We start from the raw sequence: 19,471 nt of genomic DNA, 5'->3' as shown, positions 1-19,471 counted from the left end.
TTTTTATTTTTGGGAACATCCTGATTGTGTTTTGGGGTCATCTAAGGAACCTAAAAAAGTTGGTTTGGTTTAGTCCTTGGGGAGGGGGGTGCAAAGGTAGTGGTCGTAGCTCCCCTAGTAAAACCTCAAGCAGACCAGACTCAGAGGGGTGACCCACTGCTTAGGCCATAGGTGTCAAACTGATTCCAGAAAGGGCCAAGAAGGTGCAGGTTTTCTTTGTAACCACCAACTCCAGCAGGTGATTTCACTGATGAACATCACTTTGAGCAGATGGGAAGAGTTCATCAGTGAAATCACTTGCTGGAGTTGGCAGTTACAAAGAAAACCTGCACCCTCTTGGCCCTTTCTGGAATCAGTTTGACACCTATGGCTTAGGCCATTCTAACAGTTACAAGGTTTTGTTTTTTTTTTGTTTTTTTTTACAAAGCTTTACAAAAGGTGAAGAAACAGAAAACAGGAAATCAAAACAACATGACATAATAATAAAAGAATATGTATTTGATGAGAGGTCCACGCGGGCGGTTATGCCACAGGCAGGGGTCATCCAGCAGTCCTCATGCTGTCAGTAGGCATGTTCCCATGGCAATGTCCATTCCAAATGCAGACTGCAGTGTACAGTCTGTCAGTCCAGCATCCTATGTTCAGTAGCCAACAGATGTAACAGATTGTAATAGGCTGTGAAGCAAGTGGTAAGTTTCAATGGCCTTCAATGAGGCACAACCAGATGAAGAAAAGTTGTAGTTCTTTGGCTGCTTGAGGCTGGCTAGAAAAGTGACCAGATTCTCATAGAAGCCCATGTTAATATGTCCAACTTTAGAGCAGATATAAACATGTTTATAGCCTGGTACAAAAACAGTTTTGGTCTCTCTATATAAGGCACTTTAATTCATAAAGTTATAATCAGGGGCGTGGCCACTTTGATTGGTAGATCAAAAAACTTGGGAGAAGCTGAAAGAATGTCCGATTATAATTATCTGTAATAATATGGCTTAATTTAAGTTAATTCTCCTAACTGATCATCTAAGACTTCTGTGTGCCAGTATTTGTTAAGTTAAATTATTATGTGATTTAGTTTTGGATGATAATGGTGTTTACACTTTTATCAGCAATCGGTAGGTTGCTCCAGGATTACTGACGAAATAAGTGGGTCAAAATTTTTCCTGCCTACACCAAAGTAAACCGTTAAGAGAACCATGTGTGAACCGTGTGAGAACAAATGTGATTTTATGAACACCTGAACTGAGGTTAGCCTGTTAGCTTAGCTTGTCGGTAATTCTAAACATGGGGGCAAGTTCAATCTTCATTGGATCTGCACAGGTCATGCACCCATGCTCCACCTCTTTATCCATATAAGGGTTGGCTGTGATGTAGTCGGAGTAAGTGCTACCAACATGGTGAAGTCATGTCAAAAACATGACAGGCTGTGGAGCACAACACAGGACACAAATGCTTTTGGAGCATTCCACCCATGCATTTATATTTATGCAAATTCTCAGTGCAAACCAGGGTGTTGGTTGTAGCTAGGCTGGATACGTCAAAGTCAAGGTTATGTTGTGGGCATAACATAAAGTTAACCAATCAGAGTGGCACCTGCCACTGCCTTTAAAATATGGAGTGCACAGATGGGATGTGATTGAGGTGGACAAATCAGCAAGGGCGCAATTTAAAACTAGAAATTGGGGGGGGGGGGGGGGGGGGGGGCAAAGTGCGAGTGCCGAATCCCATGGGCTGGGGGACTGGGGGCCGCTTTAGGCCCCCAGAAGCCAACGGTTTCTAGATAATCTAAGATGCATTCTGAGCATCCAGAACAGTAATTTTAATGTTTTGAGAATACCATAAAGTGGACACCATTTGACTTATGCAATTTGAAACTGTGGATATAAGTACTTTATTCTGAGAATAGCCAGCATTGATTTTATTAACATCGTGGTGTAAATAAGGTATCACCACCTATCGCATACTGTATTTTTTTTTCTCAAGTTTGAAAAAACAACAGATCATAAGTTTAGGATAAATTACTTATCATGAATTTAATTTTCGAAGTGGCACTAATGACAACACTCATACTGAACATAATTTCGCTTACATACACTGATTTTGGAGATCAAGCAATAATTGCAGATGGGCTTTCTGAGGTCCCAGATAGCTTTTCTGATTTCCTTTTCTAACTTTCAGAATTTAGTAAATTAGCATATGGTCCATTGATACTTATGTGTAAACACTAGTCCCTAGAGGCAACTATTTTTGGTTTCAAATCTGGGCAAGTGCAGTCCCAGAAAATTCGGAATGTGACAAACAAGAAGCAGGTGTTGTAAACAAGTCAATGCTGCTAAAAATACAAACTCGCAAAAACAAAGATACTATTCTGACATGGTTTGCACATAAGACTGGCATAGCATGTTTCAAGTACACACATGTCAGAAGGTGGTGGTGGTGGGGGGGGGGGTGGCATACCATATTCTGTCCCCCCTGGTTGAAAAGGTGGGGGGGACATGTCCCCGCTATCCCCCACCAAATTGCGCCCATGCAAATCAGTCACATCTCAATCACATTTCAATGTGTTCATTGAAGAGGCATATTAATAACAGGTGTAAATGTAATGAGATTAAAAGAGTGTTTACCTTTACATTGTTTAATGGCTGTCTTCAATTAGGTGTTGCATAGACAGAGTATTTATGTGCATCATCAACCTGTTAATGTACGAATTATACCTTAAGTGTATTTTTCTGGCCAACTGATTCTGTTTTCTTTTTCTCTCTGAGATGCGGCTGGATCCACATGCTGGATTGGATGATTTCTGCGGTGGATGGACTGCGCCGGCGGACGGCGGATGGAATCTGCTGTAGGAACTGATCCAAGGAGTGGCTCGATGACCCCCCCACCAACAGTGGACTGGACGCCTGCATGGACTCTCGTCAGTTGTGTTCTCTGTTGTAAACATTTCTGGTAGAATGGCCCAAGCAGAGGGTCACCCCTTTGAGTCTGGTCTGCTTGAGGTTTTTTTCCTCAAATTATCAGAGGGAGTTTTCCTTACCACTGTCACCTGTGTGCTTGCTCTAGGGGTTGGTAAGGTTACATCTTACTTGTGTGAAGCACCTCGAGGCGGCTTTGTTGTGGCTTGGCACTATATAAATTAAATAAATTGAACTGTAAGCAGTGTCTGAGTGTTGCACTCTTGAAAAACAAGAAATAGACTGGTCTTTTGCTCGGCTATGGCACAAATGTTTCCTGATGATGGATAATATCAACACATCAGCATGATGCACTCAGAATGAATGCAATTCAGCTTGCTTTTCACACGAATACTGGGTGTCGGGCATCATTCAGACATTGCATGGAAATGAGAAAAAATACACGTTGGACTGAACACTCCTTTGTATGGAGTGGAAGATAGGCTACATGGAGTGAATATTTGAACAGTCTTTTACCTACAGATTTTGTAGGTAAAAGGCAAAAGATCTAATCAAAACATGTTTTGATGGCCACTGTCATTTGGACATTTCTCTATAATGTGACAAATAATCAGTTACGTGACATAAAACCCACCAATAAAATGAGAAGGATCTACTGAGGCATCGTAGATATAAGTAATTAAGTTTTTTATTCTATTTTATTTTATAGTGGAGAAGCTTGAATCTTCGACTGGACTGGGTTGCTTGATGTGAGGACGTTTCGCTTCAAATCGCAGAAGCTTCCTCAGCTAAAATTCTTGCTCTGGTGGTCTGACTTCTGTCTTGATTCTTGTAGAGAAGAATAAATAGAAGCCACAAAAGCTGGAGTTTTAAACCTAACCATACCCCTCCTACCAAGAGGCAGACTGCTATAGGCTAGTGACTAAACAATAGCTCTGATTAGCACCTATTGTGCTCCAGTTAGCACCCTCCTAATGACAGGGCAGCTGTCCCTCCTAATGACGGGACAGATGCCTCTCCTGATGGCTCCCTTGATGACTCTCCTGATGACGTGAATGACTCATTACCATGAACAAAAGACTGAAACTGCTTTGACCTGAGTACCCCATTGTAAACAGGGGACAAAGCGTGTCTCAGACCCCCTCCGCGGTTAAGGTTAGGTTTCAACTGTTTCACAAAGAATGCCTCCTTGACCCCTCTCTCAAACCATTTCTTCTCTCTGGCTAAGATTTTAACTTCCTTGTCCTCAAACGTGTGGTTAGTGTCTTTAAGGTGGAGATGAACTGCAGACTGAGGTCCACCGGCGCCCTCTCTGCGGTGCTGGTATAGTCTTTTGTGTAAAGGTTGCTTAGTCTCACCTATGTAGTGTCCGTTACAGTTTTCCTGACATCTGATAGAATACACTACATTGCTCTGTTTGTAACTAGGGATCCTGTCCTTAGGGTGAACTAATTTCTGTCTCAAGGTGTTAACCGGTTTAAAGTAAACTGGGATTTTGTGCTGTCTGAAGATCCTCTGTAGTTTTTCCCCTACTCCTGCTAAATAAGGGAGAGACACTCTTCTTCTTGTCTCTGTTTCCTGTCTATCTGGTCTCTCTGTTCTCTGGGACTTCTGCACTTTGTCCAGGGACCATCGTGGGTACCCACATACTGTGAGGGCTTTCCGGACAAGTTGTTGTTCTTTAGCCCTTCCCTCTGCAGTTGTGGGCACATGGCCTCTACTGGTGGTTGGCTCTCACTGCGGTATTGTATCACTTCCTGTTCCGGAGCACAGCGGTGTTTTTCTGTATCTGTTAGCTGTTTAATCTGCGCAGTTAGATTGATCTAGTTATCTAGATTACGATTTGTTTCCCAGTGTAATCTTTACGTGCCTTAACAAAAGCACTCCTTCTGCTGAATCACCTCTAAATTATTCACTTTGCGTGTTTTTAGGAATCCGCTAGGTTAGCGTAGCTACTAGCTCTTAGCCGATTTAGCATGGCGGCTTCTCCTGTCTCTCCCACACTTTTCTGCTCTGGGTGTGAAATGTTTAGTTATTCCTCGGCCTCCTTTAGCAGTAATGGTACTTGTAATAAGTGTAGCTTATTCGTAGCTTTGGAGGCCAGGCTGGGCGAATTGGAGACTCGGCTCCGCACCGTGGAAAATTCTACAGCTAGCCAGGCCCCTGTAGTCGGTGCGGACCAAGGTAGCTTAGCCGCCGTTAGTTCCCCCCTGGCAGATCCCAAGCAGGCTGACTGGGTGACTGTGAGGAGGAAGCGTAGTTCTAAACAGAAGCCCCGTGTACACCGCCAACCCGTTCACATTTCTAACCGTTTTTCCCCACTCGACGACACACCCGCCGAGGATCAAACTCTGGTTATTGGCGACTCTATTTTGAGAAATGTGAAGTTAGCGACACCAGCAACCATAGTCAATTGTCTTCCGGGGGCCAGAGCAGGCGACATTGAAGGAAATTTGAAACTGCTGAAAATCTATTTAAGCATAAAAATTCAAAAAGAAAAAATAATATAGCACCTTCAACTGCACCACAGACTAAAACAGTTAAATGTGGTCTATTAAACATTAGGTCTCGCTAAGTCCCTGTTGGTAAATGATATAATAATTGATCAACATATTGATCTATTCTGCCTAACAGAAACCTGGTTACAGCAGGATGAATATGTTAGTTTAAATGAGTCAACACCCCCGAGTCACACTAACTGTCAGAATGCTCGTAGCACGGGCCGAGGAGGAGGATTAGCAGCAATCTTCCATTCCAGCTTATTAATTAATCAAAAACCCAGACAGAGCTTTAATTCATTTGAAAGCTTGTCTCTTAGTTTTGTCCATCCAAATTGGAAGTCCCAAAAACCAGTTTTATTTGTTATTATCTATCGTCCACCTGGTCGTTACTGTGAGTTTCTCTGTGAATTTTCAGACCTTTTCTCTGACTTAGTGCTTAGCTCAGATAAGATAATTATAGTGGGCGATTTTAACATCCACACAGATGCTGAGAATGACAGCCTCAACACTGCATTTAATCTATTATTAGACTCTATTGGCTTTGCTCAAAAAGTAAATGAGTCCACCCACCACTTTAATCATATCTTAGATCTTGTTCTGACTTATGGTATGGAAATAGAAGACTTAACAGTATTCCCTGAAAACTCCCTTCTGTCTGATCATTTCTTAATAACATTTACATTTACTCTGATGGACTACCCTGCAGTGGGGAATAAGTTTCATTACACTAGAAGTCTTTCAGAAAGCGCTGTAACTAGGTTTAAGGATATGATTCCTTCTTTATGTTCTCTAATGCCATATACCAACACAGTGCAGAGTAGCTACCTAAACTCTGTAAGGGAGATAGAGTATCTCGTCAATAGTTTTACATCCTCATTGAAGACAACTTTGGATGCTGTAGCTCCTCTGAAAAAGAGAGCTTTAAATCTGAAGTGCCTGACTCCGTGGTATAACTCACAAACTCGCAGCTTAAAGCAGATAACCCGTAAGTTGGAGAGGAAATGGCGTCTCACTAATTTAGAAGATCTTCACTTAGCCTGGAAAAAGAGTCTGTTGCTCTATAAAAAAGCCCTCCGTAAAGCTAGGACATCTTTCTACTCATCACTAATTGAAGAAAATAAGAACAACCCCAGGTTTCTTTTCAGCACTGTAGCCAGGCTGACAAAGAGTCAGAGCTCTATTGAGCTGAGTATTCCATTAACTTTAACTAGTAATGACTTCATGACTTTCTTTGCTAACAAAATTTTAACTATTAGAGAAAAAATTACTCATAACCATCCCAAAGACGTATCGTTATCTTTGGCTGCTTTCAGTGATGCCGGTATTTGGTTAGACTCTTTCTCTCCGCTTGTTCTGTCTGAGTTATTTTCATTAGTTACTTCATCCAAACCATCAACATGTTTATTAGACCCCATTCCTACCAGGCTGCTCAAGGAAGCCCTACCATTATTTAATGCTTCGATCTTAAATATGATCAATCTATCTTTGTTAGTTGGCTATGTACCACAGGCTTTTAAGGTGGCAGTAATTAAACCATTACTTAAAAAGCCATCACTTGACCCAGCTATCTTAGCTAATTATAGGCCAATCTCCAACCTTCCTTTTCTCTCAAAAATTCTTGAAAGGGTAGTTGTAAAACAGCTAACTGATCATCTGCAGAGGAATGGTCTATTTGAAGAGTTTCAGTCAGGTTTTAGAATTCATCATAGTACAGAAACAGCATTAGTGAAGGTTACAAATGATCTTCTTATGGCCTCGGACAGTGGACTCGTCTCTGTGCTTGTTCTGTTGGACCTCAGTGCTGCTTTTGATACTGTTGACCATAAAATTTTATTACAGAGATTAGAGCATGCCATAGGTATTAAAGGCACTGCGCTGCGGTGGTTTGAATCATATTTGTCTAATAGATTACAAGTTGTTCATGTAAATGGGGAATCTTCTTCACAGACTAAAGTTAATTATGGAGTTCCACAAGGTTCTGTGCTAGGACCAATTTTATTCACTTTATACATGCTTCCCTTAGGCAGTATTATTAGACGGTATTGCTTAAATTTTCATTGTTACGCAGATGATACCCAGCTTTATCTATCCATGAAGCCAGAGGACACACACCAATTAGCTAAACTGCAGGATTGTCTTACAGACATAAAGACATGGATGACCTCTAATTTCCTGCTTTTAAACTCAGATAAAACTGAAGTTATTGTACTTGGCCCCACAAATCTTAGAAACATGGTGTCTAACCAGATCCTTACTCTGGATGGCATTACCCTGACCTCTAGTAATACTGTGAGAAATCTTGGAGTCATTTTTGATCAGGATATGTCATTCAAAGCGCATATTAAACAAATATGTAGGACTGCTTTTTTGCATTTACGCAATATCTCTAAAATCAGAAAGGTCTTGTCTCAGAGTGATGCTGAAAAACTAATTCATGCATTTATTTCCTCTAGGCTGGACTATTGTAATTCATCATTATCAGGTTGTCCTAAAAGTTCCCTAAAAAGCCTTCAGTTAATTCAAAATGCTGCAGCTAGAGTACTGACGGGGACTAGAAGGAGAGAGCATATCTCACCCATATTGGCCTCTCTTCATTGGCTTCCTGTTAATTCTAGAATAGAATTTAAAATTCTTCTTCTTACTTATAAGGTTTTGAATAATCAGGTCCCATCTTATCTTAGGGACCTCGTAGTACCATATCACCCCAATAGAGCGCTTCGCTCTCAGACTGCAGGCTTACTTGTAGTTCCTAGGGTTTGTAAGAGTAGAATGGGAGGCAGAGCCTTCAGCTTTCAGGCTCCTCTCCTGTGGAACCAGCTCCCCATTCAGATCAGGGAGACAGACACCCTCTCTACTTTTAAGATTAGGCTTAAAACTTTCCTTTTTGCTAAAGCTTATAGTTAGGGCTGGATCAGGTGACCCTGAACCATCCCTTAGTTATGCTGCTATAGACGTAGACTGCTGGGGGGTTCCCATGATGCACTGTTTCTTTCTCTTTTTGCTCTGTATGCACCACTCTGCATTTAATCATTAGTGATCGATCTCTGCTCCCCTCCACAGCATGTCTTTTTCCTGGTTCTCTCCCTCAGCCCCAACCAGTCCCAGCAGAAGACTGCCCCTCCCTGAGCCTGGTTCTGCTGGAGGTTTCTTCCTGTTAAAAGGGAGTTTTCCTTCCCACTGTAGCCAAGTGCTTGCTCACAGGGGGTCGTTTTGACCGTTGGGGTTTTACATAATTATTGTATGGCCTTGCCTTACAATATAAAGCGCCTTGGGGCAACTGTTTGTTGTGATTTGGCGCTATATAAAAAAAATTGATTGATTGATTGATTGAAATTGATGTAGGGCTCTGTGTTGAAGAGTCCTGATCACCCCAAGCTTGTGTTCAAGGGGGTGGTTTGAGCCAAAGAGCAGATATTGGCCAGTGTGTCTGGTCTGCTTGAGGTTTTTTCCTCAAATTATCAGAGGGAGTTTTCCTTACCACTGTCACCTGTGTGCTTGCTCTAGGGCAGGGGTGGCCAAGTTCGGTCCTCAAGAGCCACATTCCTGACACTCTTAGTTGTCTCCCTGCTCCAACACACCTGAATCCAATGAAAGGCTCATTAAAAGTCTGCTAACAAGTCTTTCATTGGATTCAAGTGTGTTGGAGCAGGGAGACAACTAAAAGTGTCAGGAATGTGGCTCTTGAGGACCGAACTTGGCCACCCCTGCTCTAGGGGTTGGTAGGTTACATCTTACTTGTGTGAAGCGCCTCGAGGCAGCTTTGTTGTGGTTTGGCACTATATAAATTAAATAAATTGAACTGTAAGCAGTGTCTGAGTGTTGCACTCTTGCTGGTATAGCCTTTTATGTAAAGGTTGCTTAGTCTCACCTATGTAGTGTTCGTTACAGTTTTCCTGACATCTGATAGAATACACTACATTGCTCTGTTTGTAACTAGGGATCCTGTCCTTAGGGGGAACTAATTTCTGTCTCATGGTGTTAAATGGTTTAAAGTAAACTGGAATTTTGTGCTGTCTGAAGATCCTCTGTAGTTTTTCCCCTACTTCTGCTAAATAAGGGAGAGACACTCTTCTTCTTGTCTCCGTCTGTCTGTCTGGTCTCTTTGTTCTCTGGGACTTCTGCACTTTGTCCAGGGACCATCGTGGGTACCCACATACTGTGAGGGCTTTCCGGACAAGTTGTTGTTCTTTAGCCCTTCCCTCTGCAGTTGTGGGCACATGTAGGGCTCTGTGTTGAAGAGTCCTGATCACCCCAAGCTTGTGTTCAAGGGGTGGTTTGAGCCAAAGAGCAGATATTGGTCAGTGTGAGTGGGTTTTCTGTAAACCCCTGTCTGGAGCTGCCTGTTCTCTCCAATCATAACATCACAGTCCAAGAAGGCTAAATGGTTATTTCTGGCATTCTCACTTGTGAACTTGATATTGGACTCCACCGAGTTGATGTGTTCTGTAAAGTCCTCAACCTCCTGTTGCTTGATTTTAACCCATGTGGTTAGGTTTAAAACTCCAGCTTTTGTGGCTTCTGTTTATTCTTCTCTACAAGAGTCAAGACAGAAGTCAGACTACCAGAGCAAGAATTTTAGCTGAGGAAGCTTCTGCGATTTGAAGCGAAACGTCCTCGCGTCAAGCAACCCAGTCCAGTCGAAGATTCAAGCTTCTCTACTATGGAAACCACCTGGAGAACTGAAAGCCTACACAGAAATATTTTATTTTAATTATACTCTATATTTATGTGTGGAAGGTAAGTCAGAAGCTGTACCAGTTCATTGAAGGTGGGGTTATCGTTATTGCGGACCACCTTCGTCTTTCTCTTGGAGCGCTCGTGGGGGTCAGGTCTCAGTCGTGTAACCACGTAGGCATCAGGGTTGGAACCATTGGGCAGCCTCTGTTTAAAAAGAGAATGAATAAGATGTGCAATTGCAAAATGCACCTCATGAATACAACAACGATCTTTTCAAGACAGAACATAACAGAACTCAATTATCATGATTGTGTTTTTTTTTGTTTGTTTGTGATTTACTGATCTCAGTAAGTCAGGCCCTGTGTACTATTTTTCCTGATCAAAGTGGCAAAACAAAACCGATGAAAATATCATAACCTACATTCAATATATTTTGTGACATTTGAAGAATAGGTGTGTGTGTGTGTGTGTGTGTGTGTGTGGGAGGGAGGGGGAGGAGGGGACTTCACACAGGTACATTGTGAGGGAACATCAGATATGACACTTTGAACATGTGGTGTGTTTCTCTGGGAATGATGCAGCACACAAATGCCTCAATGTTGAGGACCCCATTGGCTGGAGGAGGCCAAGGAGATGCTCACATTTCACCTGGTGGAAGCACACTGATGGTTACTTTCAAGAGGTGGGGTGGAGTGTTGTCTGCTTGGGTGATTGCCATCCAGGACCCAAGGTGATTCTGTGCTGGGGTGGATACAGCAACATGTGGCACCAGTGCCTGCTCCCAGACCTGACCCATTTTTTTTTTAAACATGGGATAATGTTTGATATAATTTAATCATAAAATGAGTCACACTCACAATGTTCTTCAGGTGCTTCACCAAGACTGACAGCTTACTGTCTGAGTAGGACATGTACAGCTGGATCTGAGGACTTTTCTCTGCAACATATTACCAATAACAATAAGATATTTTGCAGTTTCTTTGTGGTTTTAACATATATGAACAAGCAGTTTCTCCGTGACACGCTGGAGTATGACCTCAGGCTACTGTCTTCATCCACTTAGGAGCACATCATTTACCTTTTGACGCACTTTCTTGTGCCGTCTTGGGGCCGTCGAGGAATAACTTACACACAAACTCATTCTGCAGTTGACAGAAAGAGAGAAGATTGTGTGTAACAACAAACTGAGCAGAGTCCAGCTAATGGAGAAAAATGTGAAACTAATGACTAAAGGAGCGTACTGCTTTGCACGGGCCGTCAAAAAGATGTTTCAGGTATTTATTCAGTTGGGACTTTTTACTGCCTGGTGTGATCATAAAACCGCTCGGAAATCTGGAAGGGAGATGGAGTCAATAATGTCACTGCTGTAAAACAAACTTTTTTTTTTTTGGCATTTCACAATGACAATGTGATATGACGAGTTCGTTTCTGTCCTCTTACGCTGGCATTTGAGATTCTATGAAGTGTTTCTGCAGCTCCTTGTGAATCAGCTCCAGCTGACTAAACGTCTTCTCGATGTTCAGAAAGCCATCCCCGATCTTCACTCTGAGGCCAAAGATCTGCAACGCAAACAAAATCGACTATTACAGCACGATTCAGTGGGTAAGGAGAGACTAATGTTAGAAATAAAAGGCCTCAAAGGGCTGATGTATACAGGCGTGGACTACACACCACAATATAAATGTACAACTAAATATACATATGTCTGTAACTGTGCACAACTTCAGGGTGAAGTCAATCACAAATATCTTGCTGGTCAACATGTGCTTTAGATCATCTGTCGAAGCTTCTTGGCTGTTGAGATGTTTTTTTTAAAGCTGTTTTTTGGACTATGCTTTTGTTGATCTTGACCTCTGATCAAACTACTCCAAAATCTAATGATCCATCTTGGCTTCATGGTTGTTGAGATGTACAAAAACAAACAAACAAATGAATATGTTCTTTTTCAGACCATGTTTTCTTTACCTTGACCTTTGACTAACCTACTCCAAAATTTAATCCCTCTAGATACTGATCCCAGTAATATACTCACTACATTTGACCTGTTGAGGCTTCTTAGTAGATGAGCTATACAAAGGGAAAAAAAAGACTTGTTGGCTTTTTTTTTTGGGGGGGGGGGGGGGGGGGGGGAGCATGCTTCCCATGACCTTTGACCAAACTATCCCAAAACTTAATGACCTCTAGGTACCTATCCAAGCAATATTTGCACCACGTTTGATCCATCTAAACTTTATGGTTGTTGATATTATATATATATATATATATATATATATATATATATTCCATCCAGTCATATTTGATTTATGTTGTCCACACACACAGCTGCACAGTGTAAATAGCACTGTCATCAGAATTCGCACCATCTCCCTGCTGCCTGAAGTACGACTTGGATACTGTTCGATATCACTAATTTTGAAACTCTAATCCTGAACATATGTAGTAGTCACTCATTCAACTACTTTGATAAATGATTAAACATTTGTCATTGATTATGAAACAAGCAGCAGTGGTGAAGGTTATGGAAAGTGACATAAAAGCAGTCAGAGAGAGATCACAGCCTGTCTACATGGCATAGATACAGGTAGATACAGACTCATAGGAAGACCAACTGTCAGCTGTGTCCATACAATCAGGTGGCAACATAAGCACACTTCTTTCTATACTGCAGCAAATATGGGCGCTTCAGGGAAGAGTTGTATCATGACCCCCCCCCCCCCCCCCCATACACACAAACGAAACATAAAATACATGATTTTGATTCACTCGCTGACCAAGCAAAGATGCAGCATGTGCTGGAAGAAATCAACACCAGCAACATAGCTCTAGTAAAATACAGTATGCCCAGTCCTGCCACAGCCTGAGGGACAAGCAGGACAAATAACATCTATAGGCAGCCTAAGGAATTACAACTTGTATATAGTTATATTATTGTTTAATATTGCATGTGTTATATTAAGTCTTTGATGCAAATAAAACTATTGAATTTGAAATTGATTTGAGAGGGGGAGAGAGAAGGAAGTCTCTGCTTTGGCTACATTCATACAAAATCCTTACCACAGGCTTGTGTCGTCTTGTGATTGTATTGCTTGAGTTTTAGACTGTAATGGGCCTTTCACACTGAATGCATCATTTGATCATTTTGACGCCTCCCATTGCATTGAACACATTGGACTTGGCGGACGCAGCAAAGGGGGGGGAGGGGGGGGGGGAGATTCCTACGTCACTGGCTTTTCTAGAGCCCGGTGAATGAGCAGGACAATCACCATCTTGGATTTGCAGGAAAAAGTGAAACAGTCTGCCCGTCAAAACTACATTATTAAGAGAAAAAAAAAAAAAAAAACAGAAGAAGGAGTCACCCATCACCCTGCAGGGAGAAACTTTTCTTCAGTGATTGTTCGGAGTGACGCCGAGTTGAGGGAGGACTGATCAAATGGGGGGATCTATCAGACCACGACACCAGGCAAAGCGAGTCTCAGCAGCTGGTGTCCAGACCAGACACAATCCAAAATTCTTCACTTTAGGATATATACAAACACCCAGTTTGAGCAATGGAGCATCTGCAAATTTGTCTGAGGTCAGAATAAAAAGTGACATAGTGCACTGCTGAAGTTAGCTTAGCCTTTTAGCCTGTAGCTGTAGACTCAGTCAAGCTAAGTGAATGTATTAATTTGTAAATCATTCAATCTATTTTTAACAAATAAAGCTACAGTTTTTTAATTGTTACTGCTGAGACTATAAGAAAAGACAACTTTAAATAGCTTAGATTTTTAGTTAAATTTGTTTTTAGTTTTGTGTTTCTTTATATTGTTAGAAATTTATAGATAAATATATTTTTCACTTGTCCCACATCAGGAACATTTCAACATTTGCTGTGCAGAGAACCTTGTAAATACAGATGCACGTCAAAAACTGATGGAGCTGAACACCAAACATGAATTCCAGAAGGAAGAAGAGAACATCTCTGCTCTTCAAAATGTGAGGAAAGTGTCTCCAAAAACTCCACCAAAAGGTTGAAGCTGTGGAGGAGACCATCATTTGCTTAAATGTCCTGAGAGGCTAGCTCACCTGTCATCTCTGAAAACCAGCACCTGCTACTGCACTTCTAAATAAAACAAAGGCTCTTTAAAGAGCAATTATTTTATTATTTGAAAAAGCTGCTTCCTTTTATATTTTAACATTAAATGAATGAATCATTAAGCAGGTCCATGAAGTCAAATTTTAGTCAAAAATACACTTGCACAGGTAGAAGAAGCCCCGCGCCTATTGTGTCAAAGAATGCACAATCACTAGAATAGTCATATTCATAGTTTAGAAATTATTCTGTGCTGATTACATTAAAAGCAATCATACAGTCAACGAGGATGTAAGTAATTGTTGAACTAAATAAAAAATGAGGTTCATGTCACATTGAGAAATCCTAATTAACAGACACACTGCAGTCATTGTTACATCATCTCTGTTCATAATAAATATTTATATTTACAGTATTTTTTCTTGTTCAAAATGCAAATATGAATGAGTGAATCTACCAGACTTAAAAATGTACACATTACTTATCATGCTATTTTATTTGTCTAAAAATAAATGTCCAAGGTTCCTTATAATGTTAATCAAGAAATCATCTTATCTGAAACAACAACAGATAAGTTATGGTTTTAATTTACAGATGAACAAAGATTTCTAAAGAATCTTTTTTTTTTTAAACTTAAAACTATTTTAATGACAAGTTTTCTAATGTAAGAAACACTCTTAGCTTCAAAATGTACAGTAATTTGAAATTAATCTTTAGGTAAAAAAAACATTTGTAAGAAATTTCTTCAGTTCTGTGGCACATTTCTGCATTCTGTCCATATTTTGGCATGATGCCACGTTTCTATTGGACGCACAAAGCTACATCACAGCGTGCAGTGATTGGGTTGAAGTTTGACCGCAGTGGCTGCATCAAGGTCTGATGACAAGTGACAATGCGCGCTCCCGGCGGAGTGTCATGGTACCTCAGTTTTTGCCAAAAATGCAATATCTCTCATTGAAAATAATGGTTTTTGGAGCAATCCACGACATGTTTAACATCTAAACATGCAGTGTGAAAGGCCCTTTACTTGTTAAACAACCAGATAATGATTTTTGCTCTAATTGTATACATTTATGTGCTCAAACAATCTTTATCTATCATGGAAACCATCGACCGTGGCGGCCACGTCAAGATTTGATGACAGGAACACTCCTGACGTCATGGTAGCTCAGTTTTTGACAAAAATGCAATATTTTTCCTTGGAAATAATGTTTTTTAGAGCATCAACCTATGACCCCCGGGAAGATCTATGAGATTTTCAACATTATAGCTTCAGATAGTATTGTAATTTGCCAACTCTAATTATTATAGTTTACTGTTTTGCAGAGAAACATGGCCAACAGACCTAGAATAGCAAGATTTACAGCTGCCCAAGCATTGAGAATGATTCTTGATGCCCAGAGAGAGGATGAAAGAATGAGAAGTATTGGCATATTTGCTAGTCACCAGCTCTTGTATATACGAGGGCTGTCAAAGTTACGGTCCTTTTTATTTTTTTCAAAAACTATATGGATTTCATTCATATGTTTTTACGTCAGACATGCTTGAACCCTCGTGCGCATGCGTGAGTTTTTCCACGCCTGTCGGTGACGTCATTCGCCTGTGAGCACTCCTTGTGGGAGGAGTCGTCCAGCCCCTCGTCGGAATTCCTTTGTCTGAGAAGTTGCTGAGAGACTGGCGCGTTGTTTGATCAAAATTTTTTCTAAACCTGTGAGACACATCGAAGTGGACACGGTTCGAAAAATTAAGCTGGTTTTCAGTGAAAATTTTAACGGCCGATGAGAGATTTTGAGGTGATACTGTCGCTTTAAGGACTTTTCACGGTGCGAGACGTCGCTCAGCGCTCTCAGGCGTCGTCGTCAGCCTGTTCAAGCTGAAAACCTCCACATTTCAGGCTCTATTGATCCAGGACGTCGTGAGAGAACAGAGAAGTTTCAGAAGAAGTCGGTTTCAGCATTTTATCCGGATATTCCACTGTTAAAGGAGATTTTTTTAATGAAAGACGTGCGGACGGGTCCGCGCGTCGGGACGCAGCCGCCGCGACGCTCCGTCACAGGAAAAACACCTCTGTTGAAAGCCTTAAGGACAAGTTGGAACATGTCCTGCCTGTTAAACAATTTCTCATATACTCACTCCACTGAAAGCCATCAAAAGCTGCCTGGATTTTACAAATGGTTATCAACACGGAGGTGTTTTTCCTGTGCCGCCGCACCGCGTCGGCTGCGTCCCGACGCGCGGATCCGTCCACACGTCTTTCATTAAAAAAAATCTCCTTTAACAGTGGAATATCCGGATAAAATGCTGAAACCGACTTCTTCTGAAACTTCTCTGTTCTCTCACGACGTCCTGGATCAATAGAGCCTGAAATGTGGAGGTTTTCAGCTTGAACAGGCTGATGACGCCGCCTGAGAGCGCTGCACGACGTCTCGCACCGTGAAAAGTCCTTAAAGCGACAGAATCACCTCAAAATCTCTCATCAGCTGTTAAAATTTTCACTGAAAACCAGCTTAGTTTTTCGAACCGTGTCCACTTCGATGTGTCTCACAGGTTTAGAAAACATTTTGATCAAACAACGCGCCAGTCTCTCAGCAACTTCTCAGATAAAGGAATTCCGACGAGGGGCTGGACGACTCCTCCCACAAGGAGTGCTCACAGGCGAATGACATCACCGACAGGCGTGGAAAAACTCACGCATTCGCACGAGGGTTCAAGCATGTCTGACGTAAAAACATATGAATGAAATCCATATAGTTTTTGAAAAAAATAAAAAGGACCGTTACTTTATTGACAGCCCTCGTACACTCAACAAAAATATAAACGCAACAGTTTTGGTTTTGCTCCCATTTTGTATGAGATGAACTCAAAGATCTAAAACTTTTTCCACATACACAATATCACCATTTCCCTCAAATATTGTTCACAAACCAGTCTAAATCTGTGATAGTGAGCACTTCCTTTGCTGAAATAATCCATCCCACCTCACAGGTGTGCCATATCAAGATGCTGATTAGACACCATGATTAGTGCACAGGTGTGCCTTAGACTGCCCACAATAAAAGGCCACTCTGAAAGGTGCAGTTTTGTTTTGGGGGGGATACCAGTCAGTATCTGGTGTGACCACCATTTGCCTCATGCAGTGCAACACATCTCCTTTGCATAGAGTTGATCAGGTTGTCAATTGTGGCTTGTGGAATGTTGGTCCACTCCTCTTCAATGGCTGTGCGAAGTTGCTGGATATTGGCAGGTACTGGTACACGCTGTCGTATATGCCAGTCCAGAGCATCCCAGACATGCACAATGGGTGACATGTCTGGTGAGTATGCAGGTCATGCAAGAACTGGGACATTTTCCGCTTCCAAGAATTGTGTACAGATCCTTGCAACATGGGGCCGTGCATTATCCTGCTGCAACATGAGGTGATGTTCTTGGATGTATGGCACAACAATGGGCCTCAGGATCTCGTCACGGTATCTCTGTGCATTCAAAATGCCATCAATAAAATGCACCTGTGTTCTTCATCCATAACAGACGCCTGCCCATACCATAACCCCACCGCCACCATGGGCCACTCGATCCACAACACTGACATCAGAAAACCGCTCACCCACACAACGCCACACACGCTGTCTGCCATCTGCCCTGAACAGTGTGAACCGGGATTCATCCGTGAAGAGAACACCTCTCCAACGTGCCAAACGCCAGCGAATGTGAGCATTTGCCCACTCAAGTCGGTTACGATGACGAACTGGAGTCAGGTCGAGACCCCGATGAGGACACCGAGCATGCAGATGAGCTTCCCTGAGACGGTTTCTGACAGTTTGTGCAGAAATTCTTTGGTTATGCAAACCAATTGATTCAGCAGCTGTCTGAGTGGCTGGTCTCAGACGATCTTGGAGGTGAACATGCTGGATGTGGAGGTCCTGGGCTGGTGTGGTTACACATGGTCTGCGGTTGTGAGGCTGGTTGGATGTACTGCCAAATTCTCTGAAACGCCTTTGGAGACGGCTTATGGTAGAGAAATGAACATTCAATACACGAGCACACAGCTCTGGTTGACATTCCTGCTGTCAGCATGCCAATTGCACGCTCCCTCAAATCTTGCGACATCTGTGGCATTGTGCTGTGTGATAAAACTGCACCTTTCAGAGTGGCCTTTTATTATGGGCAGTCTAAGGCACACCTGTGCACTAATCATGGTGTCTAATCAGCATCTTGATATGGCACACCTGTGAGGTGGGATGGATTATCTCAGCAAAGGAGAAGTGCTCACTATCACAGATTTAGACTGGTTTGTGAACAATATTTGAGGGAAATGGTGATATTGTGTATGTGGAAAAAGTTTTAGATCTTTGAGTTCATCTCATACAAAATGGGAGCAAAACCAAAAGTGTTGCGTTTATATTTTTGTTGAGTGTATAAAGTGATAATGCAAACCGGTGACAACCCAAAACGACATCATTAAATGTAGATCCTTGTCCCTGATAACCATATCATTAGCAAACACATTGATATGCTGGTTTTGTCACCAGTGCACAAGAGACAAAGAAGGGACACACAGTGTCCTGGTTGTCCAAACTGAGGACAACCAGGACAGAAGTTTGGACCAATAGTGCAACAGATAAGAGAATATTTACAGAATAATTTGTGCCCAGTTTGATGCAAGCACCAAATTGGACACAAATAGTCTTTAGACATTACACTTTTGAAAAAGCAGAGTGCCCACTTGATTGTTCAATAGGCAGCCAGGTAGGGGTCAATTGAAGAAGTACACACAGGTCAAAATTTAAAAATGCTCCAGTCATATTGAAAGCTACACCACATTATTTGTCTGATCATAAAGATTTCAAAAGAGGTATAGTTTGTATCATCTATGACTGAATTCTATGGAGTTATGGGATAAAAATAGCAAAAAATGGTGAGAAAGGTCAATTTCAATGAGGAAGGTCAATTTCAGTTTGTACAGGGGTCACTGTCATGGTCTGCTCGTCTGCCTTGTCTGTTCCTGCCCTGTTGTCTGTTTTCCCTCCAGGTGATGCGCAAGTGGAACTGAGGAACCTGAGCCACACCTACAGCTCATCTGCACCTCATCAACTGCCTGTGTATATAAACCCTGGTCTTTCAGCTCATTGGCACCAGAATCTCACAGCAAGAATCCATTGCTTTCTACAGCATTTTCATGAGGTAACCTGAGCTCCGTTTTCTGCAATAGAGCTTGCTGTTTTTGGTGTTTCCACACGCCTTCCTGTGCGGGCTTCCACGCTCAGTGCCTGTGTATTTGTCTGAATTCTTCCATGCCAATTTGGGGACGG

At 41.9% G+C, this 19,471-nt stretch overlaps 1 protein-coding gene and 1 long non-coding RNA gene across 2 annotated transcripts in view; one reads left to right on the top strand and one right to left on the bottom strand.

The window, feature by feature from the left end:
* The window catches only part of pik3c2g (phosphatidylinositol-4-phosphate 3-kinase catalytic subunit type 2 gamma), a 124,096-nt gene that overhangs the window by 1,869 nt on the left and 102,756 nt on the right, over window positions 1-19,471 (bottom strand). Inside the window, 5 exon segments of the mRNA XM_034176285.1 lie at window positions 10,169-10,294; window positions 10,948-11,027; window positions 11,169-11,232; window positions 11,332-11,422; window positions 11,531-11,649. Coding sequence (XP_034032176.1) covers window positions 10,169-10,294; window positions 10,948-11,027; window positions 11,169-11,232; window positions 11,332-11,422; window positions 11,531-11,649 — 480 coding nt within the window.
* LOC117515636 overlaps window positions 1-19,471 on the top strand; it is a 402,159-nt gene that overhangs the window by 303,539 nt on the left and 79,149 nt on the right. Inside the window, exon 2 of the long non-coding RNA XR_004562198.1 lies at window positions 2,301-2,306. This is a non-coding gene — a long non-coding RNA (uncharacterized LOC117515636). The remainder of the gene's footprint in view (window positions 1-2,300; window positions 2,307-19,471) is intronic.

The sequence above is a fragment of the Thalassophryne amazonica genome, chromosome 8, assembly GCF_902500255.1.
Source record: "Thalassophryne amazonica chromosome 8, fThaAma1.1, whole genome shotgun sequence".
NCBI lineage: Eukaryota > Metazoa > Chordata > Actinopteri > Batrachoidiformes > Batrachoididae > Thalassophryne > Thalassophryne amazonica.
This window is presented reverse-complemented; position numbering and strand designations above follow the sequence as displayed.